The 26,836-nt window shown below is 51.2% G+C and overlaps 1 protein-coding gene across 1 annotated transcript in view; it reads left to right on the forward strand.

The window, feature by feature from the left end:
• srrm3 (serine/arginine repetitive matrix 3) overlaps positions 1-26,451 on the forward strand; it is a 50,534-nt gene extending 24,083 nt beyond the window's left edge. Inside the window, exons 3-14 of the mRNA XM_067257717.1 lie at positions 8,645-8,746; positions 11,963-12,088; positions 13,217-13,297; positions 14,033-14,101; positions 16,225-16,260; positions 16,467-16,517; positions 17,313-17,415; positions 17,820-17,969; positions 23,487-23,782; positions 23,939-24,172; positions 24,280-24,405; positions 26,250-26,451. Coding sequence (XP_067113818.1) covers positions 8,645-8,746; positions 11,963-12,088; positions 13,217-13,297; positions 14,033-14,101; positions 16,225-16,260; positions 16,467-16,517; positions 17,313-17,415; positions 17,820-17,969; positions 23,487-23,782; positions 23,939-24,172; positions 24,280-24,405; positions 26,250-26,451 — 1,576 coding nt within the window. The remainder of the gene's footprint in view (positions 1-8,644; positions 8,747-11,962; positions 12,089-13,216; positions 13,298-14,032; positions 14,102-16,224; positions 16,261-16,466; positions 16,518-17,312; positions 17,416-17,819; positions 17,970-23,486; positions 23,783-23,938; positions 24,173-24,279; positions 24,406-26,249) is intronic.
• The last annotated feature ends 385 nt before the right edge of the window (positions 26,452-26,836 follow it).

Below are 26,836 nucleotides of genomic sequence, written 5' to 3' on the forward strand. Positions count from 1 at the left end.
GCTTTTAGCACTGTTCTCCAAATGCAATGACAAACTGGTTTCCCTGTGAAGGAGATAGGAAGAGTGGGATGAAAGGATACAGACATGGATAGAGGAGAGTTAGGTATTAGGGACAATTAAAATGGTGGCTGGAGCCTGTTATCTGTTGTGGATTTAAGCCTGCCACCCCCCCTCCAGCAACACACACACACACATCCTCGCACACACACACAAACCTCCCCATGAGAGTCTGCCTCTCTCAAGGACATGGCTGGAGATTAGGACAGGTTGACCACCAGCCTTTCCTTCACAACCCCTCCAGCAGTTTGCCTCCTCCCTCCATCCCCCACAAACCTTGATCCCCCCCTTCCCCCCCACCACCTCTCCTCCCCCACTATTCCTCCTTCCCGGACGCTAAAACCAGGGATTAATGGTCTGTCCTTTGTGATAGCCTCTCCCTGTGATCCAATTAGAGGAGCTCTGCAATTAAAGACGTGTGCACATGAAGCTGACTGAGGCCTGGCCTCCCCCATCCTGGCCTCTTCCATCCTGGCCTCCCCCATCCTGGCCTCCCCCATCCTGGCCTCTTCCATCCTGGCCTCCCCCATCCTGGCCTCCCCCATCCTGGCCTCTTCCATCCTGGCCTCCCCCATCCTGGCCTCCCCCATCCTGGCCTCCCCCATCCTGGCCTCCCCCATCCTGGCCTCTTCCATCCTGGCTTCCATCCTGGCCCCTGCTGCTGGCCCCTGCTGCTGGCCCCTGCATGTCCAGTTAGGGAGGATGGGGTTGCCTGCATTGATGGTTCATACTTTGGAATACAAGCCTGGTTGGCGTAGCCAGCGTGCAGCCAATCAGTGGCCAGCATGAGGCCCAGAGTGATCCCAACACATCAGGGGCTTCCCAACAGGACGTTTCCAAGGCTACTTCCTGTTATGCTAATGAGTCATAGGGAAATCGCCTGTGGATAAGCAAACAATGTCTAGACTGTCATCTTTAAATGGATGGATGTCCAATATAGGCTCCAGTGAGAAGTGTAACTACAAGCCTGTTAGTGTAGAACTAGATATTACAGTAATATCCGTGACTGAAGCTCATCCAGTGTTGCCTCTACACTGGTCCACACAGATCTCTGTTTTTCGATTTGTGTTTGTAATAATTGAGCCCTAATGAGCATCTGCATGATTACAACCCCCAGGGAGAGAGCTGCCCAGTCTCAACCTCTTAATGACCATACTTCGCACACACGCACACACACACACGTACACATGCACACGTACACATGCACACTCACACATACATACATAGACATGCACACACACACACACACATGCACATACACACACAAATTCACTCACTTACTCTCTCCAGAAGTCGCTCTCTCACTCAGTGAGTGTCGTCGTAGCTCAGACCGTTTCCTGCATAGCGATCAGAGGTGGGGACTGATCTTTCAGGAAGGAGCGCGGAGCAGAGTGTGTTTGAGAGATAGCTGTTGTTTACGGAGAGGATACTTTGGCTGGTGACTAACATCCACAGGCTTACGTACACACAATGGCACTTATGTCAATATGTCCTCAGGCATACATGAATGTATAAGCTGCGAAGCTTCAATAGAGCAAAGGAAATTAATTAGCTTGAGCCTAATGTCAGTTTCTGTATGGTTTTACTGACATACATATGAGCCAGCTCACAGTAACGTACTGACGTCCTGTGGCAGATTTAGTTGACGTTTTATCATGAAACTTCTCAAAGACCTGATAGTCCTGTCAAGTAGCCTATATCAAATAGAAGTGACCTATTTTAGTTGCCTAATATGAATGTGAGGAGTAGGAATATTGGATAAGGGCTGAGATAGGGCAAAGAATAGGATAGAAGCATGGAAGGGCCCGTCCACACAGAGGAGTGCCTCGTCGAGGAAACCATATTGAGGGGCGGCTGTTGTGGACTGAGAGGATGAGGTCTTGAGAGGAGCGTTCTCCTGAATCGCCCTGTTCCCAGGCTCTGCTTTGTGCTGGAATCAATACTGCCTGCCACGGGAGTGACTTGCCAGGATAAGTCTAGGAATAGGAGAAGAACAAAAGAACCCTTTCAGATAGAATGACCTCCATGTTCATTCCGGCCCTTCGGCCCTAGTCAGTCAATCTGCTCGTGTTGATTCCCTCCAAACGCAATCTCCACTGGTCTCGAGGAAGACAAACAGCCGAGAGGATGGCAGGGACGGGGTCGTGTGATCTGCTCATGCTCCACCGTGTAGGAGACGGAGGGATTGCACTGCGGGAAATTAGGGCTCGTTCTTTTTCTTTCCAACGCCATCCAAGTAGGCCAGGTTTCTCCCCGTTCATACCCCTTAAACACTGTGTGACTTATGATGTTTTATGCAATTAGAATGCATTGATTGAAATTGCTCTCCACTTGAGAGCTGAACTATTTCTCCGTGCAGCTCTGTGGGTTTATTAATTTGTTCTCCAAAATAGAAAACCGTTTTTTTTTATTTATTATAAATACAAACTAATTCTCCACCCAAAGCCATTCAATCGTTTCCCCCCAAAAGCCATTCAATCTCACTAACTACATTCACATTGCTCTGACACTAAGCTTATTGCTCGGGTATCGATTAGGTGTGTGTGCCCCAGGTGCGGACAACGCTACCTGGGGACCCGTGGATTGGACGAGTCTCCTAAGAGCCCACCTCCAATCAATGACTATCAAACGAAGGATGGTTTTCGAGTCCGAGCTATTTATTTCCCAGGGTCCCTTGCTAATGGAGGGCATCTCTCAGTGTCCAAGGTAGTCTAATTACTTCAATCAGGTGTTTTAATAGGGGTGATTTGTCACGGCTGGGGTGGCAGGGAGTCCTTGTCGGATTCATGTCCCTCCCTGTCTCTCTCCACTCACTCTCACTCTCACTACACACACACACACACACACACACACACACACACACACACAGACAGACAGACATTCTTACACTCTACTCTCTATTTAACATTATTTCCTCCACACTTGTTAACGTTTGAATACAGTGCTACAATTCTACAGCTGCACAGAGCTGCATTAAGAGCGGTGAGTGCAGAGCACAACAGGACGCCGATAGTGCAGAACATTGACCTATAGCCCACAGAGCAGCGCTAATTAAATGTTTAGATCAAAGACGCAAGTTTGGTTGCATGTTTCATAACAGCCTCTGGTAAGACACTCAATGGCCGCGTTTCCCAGATTCGATCGTTCTTACGGACTTAACCCTTGTGCTGCCTTCGGGTCACATGATCCAAAGGTTCATAACAAACCATCGTTGTGTTTACCCAATTTTACCCAATACAAAAACAAATAAAAATAATTTTCTTTTAACCTTTGCAATGTGGGGGGTCTGAGACAGCCCAACGGTTAAAAGAAAATGCTTCACTTTGTTTTTGTATGAGGTAAAGTTGTCACAATACGACGGTGGGTCACAATGACTGATGGGTCAGAATGACCCGAATATAACACAAGGGTTAAGAAGGGTTCGTCTAAGAAGGAGCGCTAAAATAGGGGTGTTTCCCAGACGCGTTCTTAACTGCCTTCTTAAGATCCCGCCAAAGAAGCTTCTTAAGAAGCTCTTAGTGGGAGCTGTCCACCGCCGTGGTGCTGAAACTAAATCAATCGATGCCAGGCAAATCGATCACCCATCACTTTATCAACGCATAAATCACACACAACACCCTGTGGTCCCCACACACAGGTGCAGTTAGGCTACGCGCGCGTGTGTGTGTGTGTATGTGTGATCACAGCTAACAGGTGTATCCAAGTAGTAATCAAGCCCATTAACGCATATATACCTCCCTGTGGCTAGGCACACACATGTGAGAATGGAAAAAACAGCCAGCAAACGGAGCAAGAGGTCGCCCTCGTTTACCCCAGAGGAGGTGGCCGTATTAGTGGACGAGGTCTGGCAGCACCGTGATGACTTATTTGGGGGAACAAAGGACAAAAGAAACTTTGTATTAAAGAACCGAATTTGGCAGGCCATAGCCCAAAAGATGTCCCCCTCTAGTCCCTGTGGCCTGCGAGACTGGGGTGCTGTAAGGAAAAAGTGGCAGGAGTTCCAAAGCCAAACCAAAAAAAAAAGTGCAAAGGTGAGGCGAGAGACCATGGGCACGGGTGGTGGCGCACCTGGTGCTCCAACCCTCACTCCGGACGAGGAAAAAGTCCTTTCCATAATTGGAAAGAAGGCCTCTGAAGGCATTAGTTGGGGCATCGATCTTCTGGGGGACGAGGGCCTCTCAGAAAACAGCGAGGAGGAGGAGGAGGAGCCATCTGGGAGCAGAGCAGCGACATGCACGTCCCCAGGAGAGGACCACCCCCCACAACCGAGCCCTGTCCCCGTGCGCCAACCAGCAGGGCCCGGTGTCTGCATGCGGGGATGCTTAAGAGGGCGGCCCCCCATAACGACCTGCACCTGCAGCGAGACGCTGGTGCGTCTCGAGAGGGAGAAACTGGCGGTGCTGCGGGGGATAGAGGGCCAACTGGAGAGACAGACTGCCCTCCAGGAGGAGATGGTGCAGATCAAACGCCAGAGGTTGGAGCTGCACCGGAGACAGCTGGCACTCGCCGAGGCTCAGATCAACCGTCCCTCCATCTCGGTCCCAATAATTCTCCCCCAGGATGGAGGTAAGGGGCGATTTTTTTTTTTCTCCGCATTGCACAATGTATCCCGTTCAATTTCACTAATCAATCTCCCTTCATTGCAGGTGATGCAGATGCAGACGCCCAGTAAGACAGCGGTGCCACTGCTTTTTGTTTCTATTTGTTTTTTTAAATAAACTACTTTTCCTTTTCAACCATGTGTTGTGTGGATCATTTTGCGTCATTTCCTAGCTTTCAAGCCCTATACATCAGAGGTCTTCAACCCTGATCCTCAGAGACCCCCTGTCCTGCACGTCTGAGATGTTTCCCTGCTCCAACACACCTGATTCAAATGAATGGGTCGTTATCTAGTTATGCGGAAGCTTGTTAACGACCATTCATTTGAATCAGGTGTGTTGGAGCAGGGAAACATCCAGCCAAGTTCAATTACACCTGTCAGTTTCCCTGATATCTGTGAAATGCCACAGGGTTGTTGTTTTTATAGCTAATGTAAACTCGTATGCAGATGCCGAATGTGTGGGAAAACGTAATGAGTGATAGTAATGACGATTCATTTTATTTATGTAGCTACAGGAACACATGGGCAATTCTTAATTTTATATCGTTATTTTTTTCCGTATGCTATTATTTTTCTTGCGTCAGTGTTTTGCAGCTGTGGGCGCACATTTATCATTACGCGTGGTTTTAGTATTCCTTTGAGTGTCAGATATAACTTTCCCTGACGCGGCTGCAGTGAGCGTTTGGTCGCTAAGAAGGCGACCAAACGCTTTCTTAGTGAAAGATCTTCTTAAGCTAAGAACGACTCTGGGAAACACGTCCTTCTTTCGCAGCGCTCTTAAGAGCGCTCCTAAGAAGCTCTTAGCGCTTTAGAGATTCTTAACCCTTGTGTTATCTTCGGGTCATTCTGACCCATCAGTCATTGTGACCCACCGTCGTATTGCGACAACTTTACCGCATAAAAAAACAAAGTGAAGCATTTTCTTTTAACCGTTGGGCTGTCTCAGACCCCCCACATTGCGACGGTTAAAAGAAAATTATTTTTATTCATTTTTGTATTGGGTAAAATTGGGTAAACACAACGATGGTTCGTTATGAACCTTTGGGTCATGTGACCCGAAGGCAGCACAAGAATCTGGGAAACGCGGCCAATACTTGACAGTTTACGCCTAATGATTTTGGGGTTGGCATAGATTTTCTTTTTCTTTCGTAAAACCTTTTAACACATTCTAAAGAAACGATCTGTCATTTCGCCGATACGGATAGCGCTTTTTGGACGAGTCGTAAAACAACATTGGGTCCTTTCCAGCAGTCAGATCCAGGAGTTTGTGCAGGTGCTGGAGGAGGGGCTCCAGGGGGGACCAGATAAAGCTCAGGGTTGTTGTTAAACCCCAGCCATTACATGCTCTACTGAGTACGCACCCCCACATCTCCTAAGACCATCACGCTGGCTAGCCCGGCCCGTGAGAACCGAGGCCTTGCTGTTTCACTGCAGGCTTGGCTGCGCCTGAGAACCAAGGGGAGAAGCTGGCGCAGTCAAGTGAGGAGGAGGAGGAGGAGAGGCCCAGTGTGGCGTGGTCGGTCGGCAGCAGCCCTCCAGCTTGGGGCCGGGACCCTTTGTTTATGTCTTTGCTTAACCGTCAGCTGACAGCGTGTGTCTGGCGCGCCTCAACATCTCGGCCATCATCAACACAGTGGAGCGTGAAGCCTCCGGCCTCCGGTCTCCAGCCAGACGTTTGTCTGGTCTGAGGAGCATCAGGCCACAACAAGGCTCTCCTCTCTCCCTCTCAGCTCAGACGATACGCCACAGTCAGCTGAGCAGGAGAGCGCACCAGAACAGACAGACCAAAGGCTCTCATCCTGACACGCCTATACAGCAGCACACAGGGACGCTATTGCTCATGGCTCCTGCCCCCGTGCACGGGAAGCCCATGAATAGAAAATGAGGTGAGTGTGTCTGGCCTCCATTGTGCTGTGTTGATAGCTGCTGGGCTGGGGGATTGCTCTACGCCAGGGAGAGACCGGTTCTGGTCACACTTTGCCGAAAGCCACACACACACACACTCCCTAATCTCATTACCTCCACCATGGACCTAATACCGTCGGCCTGGCTGTATGGAAGGGAATGGAGCCGATCCTCGTTTTAATCTCCAAAGGCAAATGTCCTCTGACTATTGCTATTTTCTGAAATGAAGCACTGATTAATTAATGTCCTGGTTTCTGGAATAGGTGCCATGACCAATTAACAAAAAGAGAGAGAGAGAGAGAGTCCGTGTGGCTTTTGAGGATAGGATTTGTTCCAGCACCTACCAGTGGACAGCTCCTCCAGTGTGTGTGTGTGTGTGTGTGTGTGTGTGTGTGTGTGTGTTTAGCTCAATCAGGGCTAAATGAGCAGAGGGTGCTGTTAAGTGCTCATGAGAGGAAGCTTGTTACATTCGAAAAAAATTGGTATACTTAGAATTGGAACGATTATGTATTGCATTAGATTAACACAGTATTTTTCCTCTCAGACTCTCACAGTCACATTTAACCTTCTCAAATTGTCCCTGCATAAAACACATCTTGTGCTGGCCAAAGCACTTTATTTAACCAGATAGTTTCTACACTGGAACTGGAACTGTCAGCCAGGTGGTGTTATATTCTGCCCCTGGCGCTACTTTCCCAGCTGTCGAGGCCTTCCTCTGGTCCTCTCCTCTGACTCACCCCACACAGCACAGAGAGGAAGCCAAAGTGACTCCAGTCGCCTCATTATCACACAGCCCGCGTCACTGTCCACCTTCGTCCGACTTCAGCGGCAGATTAGCTGCGTGCGCTCCAGCGAGTCCTGATGAGGCTGTGGCAGGCGTGATGGAATGGAGTGCATAGACAGCTCAGTAGCACACCTCTCAAAGAGACGAGAGCACATTTGACAGAGTAGGAGCTCTTAGAAATCAGATTTGCCTCCATCAACCTTTTAGAGCGTTCTATCTAATCTTTAGGTGCCTTCTGCCTGGCTGCCTGGCTGGCTGTCTGCCTGGCTGGCTGGCTGGCTGCCTTGCTCAGACAGACGGTGTGTACTCTGGCTTTGCTCCAACAGCAGGAAACTGTCAGCAAGTCACAGAACCAGAACTGTCCAATTTGTGGTTACTGGGTTGGTTGAGAACGTTTATGTGCGTTCGTTTTGCTGTCATGAGGAGCCCCAGGTTGTGTGTCTGTCATCCCCCCCACCACCACCTCCTGAATCTGCTGCTGGCTCATGAATACATTTACTACGTGTGTTCCAGTTTGCAGATTGAAACTCTAGGGGGAGTGGGCCTCCAGTAGGTTCCATCTGACACCATGTTGCCCCCCCCCCCCAGCCGTCTGCGTGACTCAGGTCATCCCAGCTGGCAGGAAGGGGCCTGGTGCTGGCCTCTGCAGGGCTGCTTCGCTCCGCTGGGGAACAAGACATGACACCCAGAGCCCGGAGGAGGGGGGTGGGGGTGGGGTTGGTCGAGGTCTGGTCCACGGCCGCTCATCTGAATTTGCCTCGTCACGTGTCGGCGAAGCCATGCAGAGGTGACGGTCCCTCAACACTGCGGCGTGACACCCGGGTCACGGTACAGATGGGTTTCCGTCTCGGGGGGTTTTTCCCCGCCGTTTATGTTCTGTTTGGAGACGACACGGGTCGTACGCCGGCGTGCGTCTGCTATGACAGATGATGATTAGCCGTTGCTGTGCTGATAGAGGACGCGTGTGATGGATCAGTTGTCTGGCCGTGGCTGTCGCACCAAACAGCCGAGCTGTGTTCTCCATGCACCGCTGCTTCCTGTGTGTGTGTGTGTGTGTGTGTGTGTGTGCCATGTCTTTATTAGCTCCCCTGTTAGACCTTTGTGATAGAGAGCGATCTATCATTCATGCCCGGTACAAACCTGGGAGCGCACAGCCTTCACTGCGCTGTTAAGAAAACCAACCTCGGGGGTTATTAATAACAGTGTGTGTGTGTTAGGGGTGTGTTTGCATGTGCCTGAGTGTGTGCGCGTGACATTTGTGCTGAGCTCTGGTGTGTCTTCTGTTCCTGACTCTGCAGGTACTTGGAGGAGGAGATCAGACAGAAGGTGAGCACCTTCAGACAGATGCTGATGGAGAAGGAAGGAGTGATCACCAGAGAGGGCTCTCACACACGCCCACCGTAAGTCCCACACACACACACACACACACACACACTGTAAGTCACACGCACACACACAGAAACCCACCATAAGTCCTCCCCCCCACACACACACACACCTACCATTTCATACCTGAACCATGTGCATCTCCTGCAGCGCTATCTCTTCATGATTGTCCTGTAGCATGGTCGCCTCCTCTAATGGAGCTGTACGCTGGATAGATGAGATGAGAGAAGATAGGCAAGGTAATGTCAGACACGGCGCTGAGGAAGTGTGTGTTCGCATACTAAGCCAGTCCTATGTGTGTGTGTGTGTGTGTGTGTAGGTATTCATGTACATGTATGGGTGTGTGTATGTGGGTGTGTAATAAGGAGTTAGTCAGCACGCTGTGACCTATCAGATCAGGGCCTGGGTTGTCGCGGAGCTAATGATGTCTAATGACTAATGAGTCTGCCCGTCACACAGGCCTGACTAATGACTCTAGCTGCTAGTCGGCCATCACCTGACATTCATACTGTGTGCACGCAGCCCTGCAAGGATAGGGGGTGGGGGGAGGGGAAGAAAGGAAGGAGGAAGGAGCGAGGAAATAGCAAGAGATTGGTGTCAAATTCATGAAAGTGATAGATAAACCCCAGCTCATTCACTGCCTGCCTGCCATATTGCTGCCGGGACAGAGAAACAGAAAGGAAGAGGAGAGAGATAGCAAGCTGTCTTTCTGTGGGCCTTCTGTGAAAGGTATCTCTCTCGGAGGTGATTCGGGGCCAGTGCATTTGGCATGGACGGGATATATCCTCGGCATTCACAGCTGATGTGGAAAGCCTTGATGTGGAAAATCGAGGAGGGTTGCAATTTGCCCAGAGTTGCTCCCCTGAGACACGTTTTGTGCTCTCTCTTTCTCCCTCTCGCTTTCTCCCCGTCTCTCCCTCTCTCTTCTCGCTCTCCCCCTCTCATCCCCCTTTCTCTGCCTCTTTCCCTTTAACTGGCTCTCTTTCTCTGACACACACAGGCACGCACACACAGAGACACACACACAGAGAATGTTGGGCCTGTCAGGTTAGCAGATGACTGAATATCTCGGTGCCGGGGCATTGGGACAGTCATCATTTCTCGGCTCGCGTTGATGAATCCGAAGCTACCACAGGACCTTCCCTAGGGTCGTTTCCATGGGGATGGTGGACTCGCGAATGTTGCAGCCGCTCGTCTTCTCTTCCCCCCGTCCCCCGTCCCCGTCAGACGCATCCTCCCCAAAGTCTCCCTCTACCAGCCGGCCATCGCACCGAAAAGTCCAGCTCGTTAATAAAAACCAACCGGAGGAGACCGACGACACATTCTGCAACGCAAGCGAGAAGCGGCCCTGCATTAGCTGCAGCTCTTGCTTGCAGCAGCTCCGCACGGCGCTGCGCGTTAGCTGTGGAACGGCACTCAGCCATTGATTCTCCCCAGACTGGACGAGCGCAGCGACAGAAAAGTCGGTGCGTAAGGCCTTTCGGAGCCGCCCGAGCTGAAAGGCCTTCTCCGTTTCGATTGCAGCCGGATCAATGGGAACACTGCCCCCCAGGGTGTACCCTGCAGCCTCCCACACAACACACCACACGCCCTGCCCCTGGGACTGGCAAACAATAGGCGGACAAACACTGTTCTTTTCTTTGGAACTCGAATAAGCATCGCTATATATCATGGTGAGGGATTTGTATAGAGCTAATACTCCTCTGAGTCACATCCCACTGCTTCCAATGGCTGTTTTTTCCGACGGCCCCAAACGAGAACAAGAACTCGAAGCATCCCTTCTAAAGTAGCTGTCCTCACAGCACCCTCCTCCGGCAACAAGGGCGTAGAGGGGCCAGGTTGGGCTGTAGACGAGGGGGTGGGGATGGGGGTTGGAGGGGCAGCTCTGCTGTGCCGGCCCTGAGGAGGACCACAGCTCCCCGGTCCATCACTGCCAGAGCCTGGAGCCCAGGACGGCTCATTAGACGCGGGGACACTCAGTCATCCGGCCTGGAGAGACCTCCACCTAATCACGCTCAGCTGTCCTGTCTGGGTCCACCTCTCCTAGCGCGGCCCTGGGCCATTCAGGCGTCACCCCCCGTCCTTGTAGAAACCTGGGGGTCAGCAGGCAAGGCCTGAGACTGTTTGCATGGACGGATTTGTCCGTTTGTCCTGTTGGCGTGAGAGGTAAGACACTTGCTAGTCATCTACTACCTGATGCAACGGCCTGGAGAGATGGGAACAGCCCGTTCCCTCTCAGCCATTGGCAGGGTTTCTAAATTCATAAACGTCAAGTGTGATCATCCCAGATGTCTCTCTCCCCCTAATACTCCACTGTGCTGTTGTTATTGCTCACTTCAGATCTCCTCAAATGATTTCAGCCTTGAAAATGAGCTTGTCTCTATCTAAATTAGACCGGCTGACGTGTGTGTGTGTGTTCGTTTGCTCACGGGCAGGGCCCTCAGAATGTGTGGAATGCCGTTATTTTGTTGTTATTTGGCAAACCTGCTGTGCCTAGTGGTGCTCAGCTAATTAAGAGCCCTGCTGCCTGTCTCTGCCAAACAAACAAGTGGATACAACAACACCCCTCTCGCTCTTTAATGTTCACCCTTACCCCTCACCGCTCGGCATGTTCCTCACACACGCGCGCACAGCTGAAATGCTTTCGCCGGGTCATTTCGCTCCCAATCCTCACCTTCTCTCTGACCCCAGTGCAGCAGAAATGCAGCATCTATGCATCCAGGCCATGTGGTACAGTTAGCATGGTTAGCTGATGAACACTAGACTAATGGACTCATTTAAAACCCTTTTTTTAGCATCCTGTGTAGGATCTGTAGGAGCCTTATTATGATACCTGGTTGGGACTGATGCAGGCAACCCCCAGTAATAATCCTGTTCCTGGGGCTGTGGTAGAGATGAGGGGATAATCACAGAGCGTGTGTGAGGACGGGGGGAATCACGGAGGAGTGGGCCGCCATCTGGACGCGTGTTTGCGTGTGGGAGAGCAAGAGACCGAGTTTGAAAGAAAGAGTGATTGCATGCAATGTTGCAGCTGGCTGAAATGACAGTTTTGGCTCATGAGCTGGGAGCTGGGCCTGCTCTGTGTTCAGGCTGTTACAGCACCGGACGATTTATCTGCAGATTAGGCCCTCTATACAAACACCCCCATACACACGTGCACGCTCCTTTTATTGTTTTTATTATTTTTTTTATTATTGGCCATGTTTGACCTCAGTGTTTGTTGTTGGCAGGGTCGCTCAGCTGCCGTACGGTGAGCATGGTGATGGCCAGGTGGAAGACCCTGCCCTGGTGGACGGCTACCAGGAAGACTATGGGGACTACTATGACAGAGACTCTGTCAGTCACAGCGAGTACAGGTGACAAGTACACACAGACACACACAGACACACGCACATACACACGTGCACAGCGCCCACACCTGCACAGACACACATGCATGCACAGACAGACAGTCAGACAGACAGACACACAGACACACAGACAGACACACACAGACAGACAGACAGACAGTCAGTCAGACAGACACACAGACAGACACAGACAGACAGTCAGACAGTCAGTCAGACAGACAGACACACAGACACACAGACAGACACACAGACAGACAGACAGACAGACAGAGTCAGACAGACAGACACACACAGACAGTCAGACAGTCAGACAGACAGAGACAGACACACAGACAGACAGACAGACACACACACACACACACACACAGACAGACACACAGACACACACAGACAGACACACACACACAGACATACAGACAGACACACTACCATCCCCCAGGCCTCAACAGAGCACATGTGTGTCAGTGATAGGGAGCAGAGTGGGAGGGCTGCCAGTAGAGGAGCTTACCTCTGAGCCCTCCAGAGAGGATGTAGTCCAGGCTGTCAGTGATAAAGCTCTGTGGCTCTGACACACACACACAGTGACACACACACACACACCCACACACACAGACACACACACACCCACACACACAGTGACACACACCCCGGAGGTTTGGAGAACCTTCCACCTTTCAAGTGGGAAATCAAATCTGGCTTCCCTTCACCCTCTTCATGTGCCCTTGTGATGTTTGATATATATGCAGATGAGACAGGCAGTCCACCGCTCCTCAGACACGCCTCCCTGGCATACAGAACTCTCCCTGTAGCATACACTCATTACTGCCAATGACATTAGAAAACCAATAAACCAGGAATTATTCTTCTCGCTTTATCTGATTGGCATTTCTCGGAAAATCCAACGTATGCAAAGATTTCCAGAGATTGCCAAACACACACATACACGCACGCACACACACACGCGCGCGCACACACACACATACATACATACAGTATACGTATATAGCTTTTTAGGCTCAGGCAGATTATAATGATCTTAATATTGTAATTGACGACTTAATCCTAAAGAATTGGAAGACATAAATCCCTAAACCCTGCTAACCCTGTTGTGTGTCTCCGACTCCCTCACTGCAGAACCAAGAGGAAATCCAGCAGCTCTCCGTCTCCTCGGCCCAAGAAGAGAAAGAAGAAGAAGTCCGGCCGGAGGAGGAGTCGGTCAGTACCGGTGATGACTCTGCTGGCACACAGGGCTTTGGGAAACACATGTCAAGCCTGGAGAACGTGGGGGAGTGATGGTTCACTCTGCTGAGATCTTCCCTCATCTCTTTGACAAGGACAGAGAGAGAGAGAGAGAGAGAGAGGGGGGGGGGGGGAACATAGAGAGAGAGAGAGAGAGAGAGAGAGAGAGAGAGAGAGAGAGAGAGAGAGAGAGAGAGAGAGAGAGAGAGAGGAGGGGGGGGGGGGGGGGGGGAACAGAGAGAGAGAGAGAGAGAGAGAGAGAGAGAGAGAGAGAGAGAGAGAGAGAGAGGGGGGGGGGGGGGGGGGGGGGGGGAAGAGAGAGAGAGAGAGAGAGAGAGAGAGAGAGAGAGAGAGAGAGAGAGAGAGAGAGAGAGAGAGAGAGGGGTCTGGAGGGACCTTTTGAGAACAGGTCAAAGAACAAGGGAGGGGAAACTAGAGAGAAGAAAGCGACAGAGGTGAAATGAGTTTCGGAGTGAGAATGAGTTCCAGATTAGCCTACGGGGAAGGAGTGTTGTGGAGAGGAACTTGGAACGAGTGTTGTGTTGAGGTAGAGTTTGTAACAATGATCAAAAACAGATTGCTACCACCCGATAGTCTTGCTGGAATATCACAGCGTAAATGTGAGAGGTGACGTTACGCCGCAACCACAGCTCGTGGCGTCTTGAACGCATCTCATCTGGGCTTGTTCGTCTGTCTGTCGGTCTGCTCCAGGTTTGACAGCTCTTCCCCCTCCCGCAGAGACAAGAAGAAGAAGAGCGGGAAGAAACACAAGCGAGACAGGTGTGTGTGTGTGGTGCACCTTCACCCATAATCAAAGAGACTGGTTTATCGGAGAATCTGCCTCTCCTCATTAATCTAACAGTCGTCCTCCAAATGAGAGGCGGAGAGGACGGTTCTGTCTGTGAGCAGAGGCACACACTCCTAGCCTCACACCCCTAGCCTCACACCCCTAGCCTCACACCCCTAGCCTCACACCCCTAGCCTCACACCCCTAGCCTCACACACCTAGCCTCACACCCCTAGCCTCACACACCTAGCCTCACACCCCTAGCCTCACACACCTAGCCTCACACACCTAGCCTCACACACCTAGCCTCACACCCCTAGCCTCACACTCCTAGCCTCACACCCCTAGCCTCACACACCTAGCCTCACACCCCTAGCCTCACACCCCTAGCCTCACACCCCTAGCCTCACACCCCTAGCCTCACACACCTAGCCTCACACCCCTAGCCTCACACACCTAGCCTCACACACCTAGCCTCACACACCTAGCCTCACACCCCTAGCCTCACACACCTAGCCTCACACCCCTAGCCTCACACCCCTAGCCTCACACACCTAGCCTCACACACCTAGCCTCACACACCTAGCCTCACACCCCTCATCACTAAGCTCTCACACCAGTGCTGCGGATCCATTTCTCCACCGCCTCAAGTAGTACAGACACGAGACATTACAGTAAGTTGTTATTTCATGACACAAACCAGCACCTGGCTGTCCAGTGCATTATTCATGAGGCTGTAGAGGTGCTGGCGAGGAGGACATTACACAGGATATTTGTTCCAGTTCTTTATTACGAATGATGAGTAATGATACCCTACAGAAAGGCTGCTTTTGTCTTCCGGAGTTTTCCGATAATGTAATAATCACAGCGTCAGCACACCGGGGAGGGGGGGGGGGGTTCAGTCGGGAACAATTCTGCTACGCCCCTAGGGAGATCATAACGACAATGAGCAATTGTATACCACCACCCCCCCCCCCCCGTACCTATCTCACACGAGGAATTAAACTCATTCGTCTAATAAGCAGGCCTGTATGTATGCTGCAAAACAAGAAAAATGAGCTTCTCCTTGAATTGCTGAGCATCGCTGCCCACCCTCCCCAAGCCCCCCTGCTCCCCTCCATACCAAGGCCCCCCCTCCACCTCCCTCCCAGCCACTCTTCCTCTCCCAACCTCTCCCCTCCTTAGGTTTCTCCAAAGGTCCTCTGCAATGCAGGTATTGTCTATTGATGAATAATGTATGGTATATGTAGAGCTGTGGCATCAGAGCCGCCTGGCCTCCTCTGATGCCATCTGCGAGGACTTGTAGGTGGGGGAGGGTGGGGGAGGTTGGGGGAGGGCGTGTGCGCGCGGGTGTAATTGTCCTCAGAAACGTTTTCATTCCGTATCCACCTGACTGGAACCATCCCAGACTCCTTTCAGGGCCCGGCTGTAATTATTTCTCGCTGGGGACTCCATATTGAGGCCCAGGTGCATCTCCTATAGGACTCTAACCCAGACCTGCACTTCCAGAGCTGCAGGGAGGGAAGGGGTTAACCAACAGTGGCCTACCAGGGGAGAAGCTGTCTGGGAGTGGTTGGAAGGAAATAAACGAGTCGACCAGAAACAAGGCTACAAAGAGTCCCCAGTAGCTTCTCTCCTGTGGGCTCGTGGGCTTGTGGTGCCCACAACGCTGTGTCCCAGTCCTGTGTTACCTTGACAGCTGTATTACTCTCCTTCTTTTCACTGGGCCAAAGAGAAAACATGACAACGTTTTTTGGCACGGTATTCTCCCCGTGGTACACACCGTATCAAACGTCCACGCTAGTGTGGTGTTCTTTAAAAGAAAAAGGGGGCAGAGTGGAAGAAGAGAAAGGAGGAAAAAACGCTCGTCGGCTCCTCTGACTTTGACTAATCACCATGGCAACTGGAGTGTGCATGTATGAAGGACGATGAGGTGTCGAGCCGGTCACACCGCGGATGTGCTCCCCGCCTCGTTAAGCTCGGGAGACGGTGGCGTTTGTGTTGCGGTCAGGGGGGGGGGGGGGGGGGGGGGGCGTGCGGCGCGGGTCCTGTTGCCGGGGTGTCGTCGCCGAGCGTGTGTGTGTGTGTTAACCGAGGTCCGTCCTTGTCTCTGTAGGTCTGCTTCTGGCTCCAGAAGAAAGAGGAGACACAGGTGAGTGGTCGACCGCCCCCCGGCGCACCCACGGCCAACAGCTCTCCCCACAGTGCAGCGTTTAAAACAACCGTCCCATTACAACAAGCACATAGACCTCCCTTTACCCACTAACCTCCCAGTACAGTTCGGACACATTCGCTGTGCCCTGTGTTCGTTGGCGCCCGCTGCATCGCGTGAAGACGTGAATCATGTCTCTTTTTCAGATCGGGTAGCCCGAAGAACAAACATAAAAACAAGACCAAGCAGAGAAAGCGGTAAGGCTTCCTCGTCGAGGCGTCTTCCACCCTGCAGCACCTGCTGGCTCACTGGCAGGGCTCCCTGCTGGCTCACTGGCAGGGCTCCCTGCTGGCTCACTGGCAGGGCTCCCTGCTGGCTCACTGGCAGGGCTCCCTGCTGGCTCACTGGCAGGGCTCCCTGCTGGCTCACTGGCATTCCCATGTTCATGTAGGATTCTGTGGTCGGAAGCAAACCTCATTCCAATCTCTTCTTGTAGACACACTACTGCATTAGCATATTCATTATCTGGAGAGGGGATTTGGATGAGTGGAGAAGGGTTGAGCAGAGCTTGTTTTATGCGAAGGAACCGGAACTCGTTCGCCGGTTCATAGAGTGAAGTTGTATTAGAGATTCAGCAACAGCGTGTGACTGAAATCTAAATGATCTCTGGCAGAGGGCTGGCTTGTCATTCACTTCAGCAGGTGTTGTCTTTAAGACAAACTGAATGACTTTGAGTGTCTCTAGAGAGCAGGCATGGACCATGCAACCCAACAGGGGATCAACAATGTGTGTGTGTGTGTACATGCAATTCTATTGTGGCCAATTGAACTGCATGTGATTATGTCTCTATTGTGTGTGTGTGTGTGTGTGTGTGTGTGTGTGTGTGTGTGTGTGTGTGTGTGTGTGTGTGTGTGTGTGTGTGTGCATGCGTGGGTTCCCCCGGCGTGTGTGTGTGCATGCGTGGGTTCCCCCGGCGTGTGTGTGTGCATGCGTGGGTTCCCCGGCGTGTGTGTGCCTGTGTGTGTGTGTGTGTGTGTGTGTGTGGCCCCCAGGTCTCCTGCAGACTCCCCCAGCAGGAGGTCCCAGCGCAGAGGCAGCTGCTGCAGCTCCCGCAGCGCATCCCTCTCCTCCACGGGGAGCCCCTCCAAGTCCCCCGCCAGGTACACACACACACACACACTGGCTCCTCTGTCACACACACCCCATCCCCTGTTTCACACACACAACCCAGCTCCCCTCGGTTTGTATCGAGGCTGCCACACACACACACACACCCAGACACACACGTTCAGCAATGTTTACAGCAATCGTGGCAGACTGCCATGGTGTTGTACTGCATGTACTTCTGACTCGAACAGATCACCTTCTGGGATGACTGTCGCTCTCCCCCTGGAGTCATTTCAGTTGTGAAGGTCCACATCGTTACTCAGTTTGGGAGTCTGGGGTTTTTCAATCTCCCTGACAAGATAGCTCTGAGGCTGGCCTCAAGGGGGCAGTATTGTAGCTCCTGTAGTGACTGATGTATGTCTGTCTGTCCCTCCAGGACTCCGAACTCCAAGCACAAGACAGACGTCCACAAAGCCTCCAGCCCCTCCCCGTCCCCCGGCCCCGACGGCCCCGTCACGTGGCACAACGGGCACCACGGCGAGCGCAGCCGCAACGGCAAGGCCGGGAGGCTCAACCCCGCCGAGGGCGACAAAGGGCAAGATGTATGTAGCCTTCTCTGATCCGCCCCTCCACCTCCCTCCCCTCTTCCCCCCCCCCCCCACCCTGCACTCAAATGGTCTCTTCCACACTGTCTCCTCCAATTAACCTGAGTTTACTCCCTCCTCCTCCCTCTGTGTCGGTTGAAATGACCTCTCTTTCTTCTGATTTTGGTCCTAAGAGAATATGTCTTCCTGTAGTCCTTCCTTGTTTGCAGGGTAGCTTCTGTTACTGTGTATACCTGCGTCTCTCTCGCTTACGCTTGTTTCTGGTCTTCTTTGACACCTCCATGTTGATGTTACGTTCAGGAGTAGGAGGGTGAGTAGAGAGGCAGGATAGGAGGCGCGCGAGACATTTTCTGTCAGACGATCCCCTCGGAGAGCCACGAGGACTTTCCATGATTAGTCTTTGACCCGGCGGAACATTTGCATTCAGGGTGAACAACAGAATTCTGGGGTTTAGACGCTCTACCCAGAGGGTTTTAATGAAGCAGAACCATGCTGAAGCAGACTCCTGCAGAGATAGAGACCGTGAAAACCAGAACTGATTTAGCCAGGAAATTCCATGAATACATAAAAGACTTGCCCCCCCCCCCCCCCCCCCGCCCAAGTGCTCCTTAACTTAAATTAACTTAAAAAGGCAGCTTTTCACACAACATCCCATTAGCGTCCCTGTTTCCACGACGATACCTGTTAGATAATGCTCTATTAGCGTGAAGAACCTATTAGAGACCAACTTTTGATCAAACTTCTGAAAGATTGCCATCAATAATTAGAGAGTCAAGCTGATTTATCCAATTACCTGATATTGAAGGAACCATTTTGCATTGAGCAACTTTGCTATGGCTACACCCGAACCCGATATTTTAGGCTGCAGGTAGGCATCAGGATAATGCCGTACATTGACATTGCTGTATGAGAAGGCGTCTTCATATTGTTTTTGGTTGGTGATGTAACTGTGTCTGGAGGTGAATTTAACATGGCGAGGATCTTGCTTCATGTGTTTCTCTAGTGTTAAAGTAGACAGTAATGCCATTGGTTTATGTGTGTTGAGACAAAGTAAATGTATAGCTACATTGGTACTGTAGAGATATGTATTACTAGTTACTCCTTATAAACACTGACCATCCCATGTTATGGCTCTGATCACCAAACTAACCCAATACTGATATTATGTTGTGTCTCAAATGTGATCTTATTCCTTCCTAACGATCTCGTTTGGAACTGTTTCCATGCTTTGACTCCTTTGATACGGTAACACCTCTTAACCTGTTAATCTGTCGGTCAGGGATGCAAGCGGCCGGCGAGGCTGACTGTGTTGTGTTTGAAATGACTGTGAGGTGTTTGGAGAGGCAGCGTTGCTACTGTTAATGCCTCGTTAGGAGCGGGGAAACTGTCGGCCGGCAGGATTCGCCGCTAACCAAAACAAAAGGCTTCATTTTAGAACCAAAGGCTAGCTGTAATGGGTTCGCTTTTTTCAAAAAGCGGGTTGCGCAGCCTCCAGAAGTGTTCTCCCCCCGGGAATGATTTACCGATGCTATCTCCTCCGACTTCCTGCTCCAGTTTGCATGTGTTTATTTGAAGGCCTGTCTCACCTGCACTCTCTCTCTCTCTCTCTCCTCTTTCTTTCTCTGTCTCTCTCGCTTTCTCTCTCGCTTTCTCTTATTCGCCCACTGCTTGTCTCATTCATTACTGTTTCTTTTCTGCTTTCCAATCAATTTGAGTGGAATTTTACCCATGAATAAATGCCCAAACCTTTCTGTCTCATTTATGTAAAAAGCACTCATATGCTTTGGAACGGGACCAAGTAGGTTAAATGGGTATGTGTAATAGTTTTTCTTGTCCATACAGTCTTTTAAAGCACATGTTCTGCTCAGTAGTAGATTCCTTCCTCCCTCCAGAATTGTTAAAGAGAACCATCCGGTGTTGAGCAAGCCCCTTCTTGCTTTCTGTTTACTGTGCCATGTTGACCTGCATGTTGCCTCTAGGTGGCAGTGTCACGTCTGTCAGGCTGCCCCTGATGTTGACCCGTCTTTCTCTGCTCAGTCGAATGGACGCTGGCAAGGCGCTCTCTGGCGCCACTCCCGTCCCCGAGCTGTGCACCTGACCGGTTTGCGTCGATCGCGTGCGGCGAGGTGAAAGGGGGGGGGGGGGGGGGGGGGATCGGCTCAAACCGGTCGACGGTTTTGACAGCGTTCCTGTGTGACCTGGGCCACGAGACCGCTCCTGCCAGTGTCCGCGGGTGACGTCTCCCATGCGAGGCTCACACTACCTCAACCTGCCTGTCAGAGAGGAGGGAAGCAGGGGTTGTTGTCCAGGAATACCGTACCGTAGACACAGATCAGACCAGGGACTCTACTGCGACTGGGGCTTTCTATCTTTTCTTCCGCTCCTCCGTTTGTCTTCCCTCCTTTTCCTCTTCCTTGTTGATAGTCCTCTTGTTCATGACAAATAGACATCTGTAACCTCACTCCAAGGGAAGGGAATACCATGCTATGTTGACACTAAATAGGAAAGCACATAACATGTTGTAACGTTGGTATTTTAAAGGGACCCAAGCCATTCGAACCTGTAGCGCCATTGTTAGTCTCTTCACCTGGGATTCTTGATTTCAACCCCTTTTATATTGGATTGACCAACCAGCCCAAGGCTCCCTTCTCTCTTTCGCAAGCCTTTAGAATCAACCAAAACAAGGAAGTGGTATTGTTCTTTTCGTAGAAGAATATCTCGCCCCCAAAGTGTGACTGGGGTCCCTTTTCAATGTGCTGGCTAGTTGTAGACCCCAGCAGTGACTTCCCCTCAGCCTCCCCACTGTCACTGCCCACCTGTCATCTGTGCTGTGTGTGACTCACATCGTGCGTCCTGACATGCTCTCCTCCCTTCTTTATCATCTGCCAGCTCTGCATGCCCTCCCTCCCTCCCTCCACCCCTCCACCCCTCCCTCCCTCCAACTTCTCTATCTGTATGACGGAAATCCTTTTAACACCATGATCTACTCTGCCCACCTCCCTGTACCCTCCTCATGTTTGGTTCTAACCATGGCTGCATTTGTACAAGCGAAAAAGACAGCAAATCATGTCGATTTTAGCCCCACTCTCTTTTCGATTCCGTTTGATTTTGATTTTGAGTGTTTGGTTTGTTCCATATTCTTTAGTTCCGTTGTGTTGGTTTGTTTCCTTCTCTCTCTGGACAAATACGTAGCTCTGATTCTAAACGAGGTCATTGTCTTTTTCCCATTTCGCTGCGGAGAACATTCCTTTCTCCTGTTTTTCTTTTTTCTTTCTTTCCTTTGTTTTGTTGATATTGCATACGTGTCACTGATTGAAATGGAAGGTAGGTAACGCCCTGCCTACGCACGTGATCTTTCTGCAGATGAGAATGTGAGAAGCACCCTAGCTTGACGTCAATGTTTCTCTCTATCTTTCATCGGTCTCCCAGGGACCTTCTAGCTAATTTGTTTAAGTTGATCAGTTCTATTTTTGCTTTTCCAAGTTTGAATTCCTTAGCATTATGGTTTCCTCTCTTTCTTCCCAAAACGAAATACTGAAGTCCAGTATCCCTCTCTATCTGCAGGTCCATTCCTTTGTCCACGTTTTTGTTCCTGTTTCGATAGAATGCATTCCTGTTTGTCCGGCATCTCTCTCTGTCCGTTGGTGAATTCGTACATCCGTCTTATGATTTGATCATGTTAATTTCCTCAACGACTGTTTTCTAACAACTGTCATTAGCGTCAGCGGTTGTCTGTCTCTACGCTGCTTACTCAGCCTTTCTTTACGCTGGTGGAGAAGGGATGTTCTCAGTCAACAGTCCCTGCTTCAGCCGTACTGTACGCTAGCTAGGCCCAGTCGACCGGAGAGGTCATGCCTGTTGTGAGAGCTCCCTGGGCTTGGATCTGTACACACCTGCTTTCGGAAAGCGCTCTGTACTGGCGGAGCTCTCTGTGAATAACCGGCTGCTGGATATACAGAAACCTACAGGGACTCTCCACACAGTATCTACACCCACAGAAGACTCCACTCCACGCCAACACTGGGCTCTTTGGTTACAATTGCTGCTTGACTTCTGAAGTGGCTGTGGGCTTCACTAGGAGGTCAAGCCCAGAATAAAGCCCAACCTTGACCCACTCCAGTTCTGCCTACACCCTGTTATGTAACTGAGCTCTCGTCAGTACCTGTCGCAGAGAAGATATCAGGGACTGATCCCAGTTTTCTAAGGATGTGCTAGTATCCCCTATCTCTGTTGCATGGTTAGAAGAAGTACTATGGGCAGTTTCCTGTATATAAGTACTATGGGCTCACCTCCTGTACTTACAGGTGTCATTAGGGTCATTTCCCTTAGCAGACACACTATACACAGAGGTCAACGTTTAACAGTGAAGCAGGAACATTCGCACCAATGTAAACCACAATTCAGAAGCGGGAAGTTAGATATGACCTAGGGGACGGCTACCCAACGGCAGTTAAGACACAGCGAGACGCAGAGCCGACAAGGAGATGAGATGAGCCTGGCTCGTCCAGTTAACCGAACTGAGTGCTTACTTACCCCCCCCTCCCTTCACCCCTTCACCCCCCCCACCCCCCCACCCCCACCATGGCTATCTGCTCTCCGGCCAACGGGGCAGGAGAGTGGCTGGTCTGGAGCCTTTCGCTGTGAGGTTCCCTGAACATTGTGGTCTTCCTCTTTTCTTTTTGATTTATTTTCCGTTGATATCCATGCATTGTCTCATGAGTCACTGCCAGGGAGAGTTTTGTGTCTTTTTCTCTTGCATTTTGTGAATCTAATGATGCACTTATGTTGCCCCACTTTTCCCTTTTCTTCATACCTTACCTACTAAAGGAGGGAATACCACTTTATTGGTAAGTGGATGTTAACCAGAAGGGAGTTAAACCAGAGTAACCATTACAAAAATTCAAAGAAAATGGGTCGCTGTTCACATCTCAAGCAATTGTTCAACAGGAAAAAAATATCCACAAACAGCAAATTGAGTAGCAGACGATTTGTTTTCTGATTCGATTGACTCTATAATTGTGAATCTTTATTTTGTTCCTCCCATTTCTGTGATGTTCTGTCAAGTTGTCTACTCTTTTTTGTTTTATTACATATTTGTTTTGAACCATTACTAAAACTGAAGAAGTCCTTTTCTACTCTACCAAGTCTGTAGATCTCTCTTTCTGTCTCTCTCTCTCTGCTCTTATATTTAATTTGGTTTATCCAATTTCACATTTTCTTCAGCCTTTCTCCCTCTTCTTCCTAGTTTTTTGTTTCTTTTCGGGATTATGATTTCTTCGACTCATTATGGTTTTGCATGCCAAGTATTGCATGCGCTGCACCATAGAGGACTGTCTATAAGCCATATGGAGAAAACCTAGATCTCTTCTTTTAGATGTTTACCTTCTTTTGGCAAGTACACCGTAGCGCTCAAACACTGCTGTGAAAAAACTCTAAGGCCCTGTTTTCCTTTTTTTCTTTTTTTTTTTTCCTTTGCTGTTTTTTTTCCGTTTGTTGGTTATCCTTTCTCTACAGAAGCTCAGATCCCTGACTGCTGGTTCTGCACTGCTGTCACCACTGAGGGATCACAAGGCCCACAGCGCCCCCTACAGGAGCCCAGGAGCACATGTAGGCCAGAGCCAGGCTGGGGAGGCTGTCTGTGGAGCGGGCAGGCCGGCGGGCAGGGGGAGGTCCACGTCGCAAGCGTCGGGGAGGAAAGGCACTCGGCAGAGAGCTCAGACAAAGAGCTCGCGTTCTCCCCCACACAGCAGTGACTCGGCACACTCCCAACGCAACCAGCCCCACAGAGGGAGGAGCTCTCACCACAGGAAGTGAGATCACACACCCCACCACGCCACAGCATCTAGCCTCCTGTCACCTCTCGTACCTGTTGACAGTCATTCCACTCAGACTAGCCTGTAGAAACAAGAGCTTCAAAGGTAGTCAGTTATGACCTCTAATGTCCCCGTCCCCCCGTCTTCCACCAGGACTAAAGGAGGCCACTCGTCCAAACGGCACCACCGCTCCCGGGGGCAGGGCCACCACCGGAGCCCCTCGGCCTCGCCGGGCCGCCACCGCCACGCGTCCGACAGGAAGAAGAGCGAGTCGCGAGGCGGGCTGAGCCTCCGGCAGCGCAGCAGCTCGTGGAGCAGCGGGCGCTCGTCCTCGCGCTCGCCGTCCAGAGACAGAGGCCCCAGCAAGGCCAAGTCCCCCCACGCAAGGTCCGACCTCCGACCCCCCACCCTCCCAGAGAAACACTGTGTTTGGAGGAATCATTCAGGCAGTCATTGACGCTGATGGTAATATGTGTGTGTGTGTGTGTGTGCAGGGAGAGAGACAGCCCTCACCACTCTGACGAGGACAGCCGAGCCCGGAGACGTTCCCGCAGCTACTCGCCCATCCGGAAGAGGAGACGAGACTCCCCCAGCTTTATGGAGGCTCGCAGGATCACTAGGTAACACCTGACCACACCTGACCACTCTACCCCTGATCACACCTGACCACACCTGACCACTCTACACCTGACCACACCTGACCACTCTACCCCTGATCACACCTGACCACACCTGACCACACCCGACCACTCTACCCCTGACCACACCTGACCACACCTGACCACTCTACACCTGACCACACCTGACCACACCTGACCACTCTACCCCTGATCACACCTGACCACTCTACACCTGACCACACCTGACCACTCTACACCTGACCACACCTTTATAAACCGGACCACACCCGACCACACCTGACCACCCCTGACCACTCTACACCTGACCACACCTGACCACTCTACACCTGATCACACCTGACCACTCTACACCTGACCACCCCTGACCACTCTACACCTGACCAAACCTGACCACTCTACACCTGACCACACCTTTATAGACCGGACCACACCTGACCTCACCTGTCCAGACCTCACCAGACACTTGCAGCTCTTTGGTACCAGCATGTCATGGTTTTTAGACTGTTACAGGTTATTGTTCACACGTCATGTTATCAAATGTTTGTGTATGAGAAAGAATCCTCGGTTATCCGCATCTAGGGTAGCAGCAGTAAAGGGTGATGGTGACATCTATGGGAGAGTTTATTAAGATGTCTCCTTTATACACGTTGAATGTGACTTCCTATATTATCTATCATGCATTGTAAAATACATTTAAGGTGTTGTAAACGGTACAAGTTAATTGAGTTACTGCTGTAACATCTTACGAATAAGAAGATTGGAGTAAATGGACAACTAATATGTTTCGGATATATTTCCTGTGCAAGTTCTTCTCCATAAAACACAGGTAAAATGTTGCTCTCTCGCTCCTGTGTGAAGGTTCCTCAATGGCAAGACAGCGGAATGTTGCTGAGGTGCCGGCAAGGTTACCGTGGTAACAGTTGCCGTGCAGCAGGACTCTACTAGTTCGTCTCCTGAAGCTTGGTGAAGCATAGCAGCCAGTGAACACACTCCCTCTAGAGTAACGCAGTCCTCCTGCCTCGGGCTTTCTCGCTCTCTAACGCTCCTCTTTGGAAATCTACTTCAATATACTCACACTCGCGCTGCTGTCACAGATATGTACTACTAATGCTGCAACACTGGGCGGGTTTTTAGTCTTTGGCAGAAGTGCTATCAAGGTTGTTCATTAGCGACAGTTTAGCTCGTGAATTCAGCAGTACATTTAGATCAGGAAGTAGAACTACCTTGATAGTGTCTATGTCTGACTGAACTGGTTTTCACTGGATTTCTGTGCTCACGGCATCTTAACATCTCAACTTGCATCTGCTCCTCTAGGTGATAACATATTTCTGTTTGGGAGCCCCGCTAACTAATGAAAAGCAACATTGAATGCTTTTAACCCATTTGCGTGTACAGCGCGTGTGTGTGTGTGTGTTTAGACATCTTTTAACACAAGCAGCCGCTCTCTTCCAGCACTTGTCAGTCTGACTGCAGCACCTTGTCTGAAACCCCCTCAGATCTGCCCTGAGATCAGCTCCAGTCCACTCACCCCAGACGTCTCCCACAGCCGTCTCCCAATGTCCTGGAATTCCAAGTCATTCTACAGTTTTTAAAACTGAGAGTACTTGGAAAACCGAAAGCAGGGCTGGTCTTAGTAAAGATCCGCTCAGCCGTGCTGAGCAGCAACGGGGTGTTCCAACAGAGCTGCTCTCGGGGCAGTTATCAGAGTGGTGGTCCTTCTCACACTAACCTGTCAGCGCGGTTTCCAATTCCCCCGCCTTAACATCCTCCCCCTCTCGCCCCCTCCCCCGCCTCTCGCCCCCCCCTCCCCCCTCCCCCCTCAGCGCCCGGAAGCGGCCCATCCCGTACTACCGGCCCAGCCCCTCCTCCTCCAGCTCAGCCAGCAGCCCCTCCCCCTCCAGCCGGAGCCGCAGCTACGACAGCTACAGCAGCTACAGCAGGAGGAGCAGCCGGAGCCGCTCACGGAGCCCCAGCCGCAACCACAGCTACTACAGCCGCAGCAGCTACGAGAGCCCCGGCTTCTGAGGCCGCCCGGAGAGAGGAGGCCCAGGGGAGAGGCCCAGGGGAGAGGCCCAAGGTTGAGGCCCAGGGGAGAGGCCCAGGGGAGAGGCCCAGGGGAGAGGCCAAGGGGAGAGGTCCAGGGGAGAGGTCCAGGGGAGAGGCCGAGAGGAACCCTGATTCAGGCGTTATGTATTCACACCCCCCCTGACAGATCCACATACAGGCCCTGGTGTAGCTGGGCCTGCTCTTGTTTCCCCAAGTCTTTAATTACAACAGTACTGAGCTCGAATCAAGGAGAACATGTCTAATATAGCGCATTCATCTGGAATATATCGATATCGGCGGATGCCACACACACAAACAGTGTAAAGACACGTTTAGCGAAGGTATCAGAAATGTATTGATCATG

The sequence above is a fragment of the Osmerus mordax genome, chromosome 19, assembly GCF_038355195.1.
Source record: "Osmerus mordax isolate fOsmMor3 chromosome 19, fOsmMor3.pri, whole genome shotgun sequence".
Classification (NCBI taxonomy): Eukaryota; Metazoa; Chordata; class Actinopteri; order Osmeriformes; family Osmeridae; genus Osmerus; species Osmerus mordax.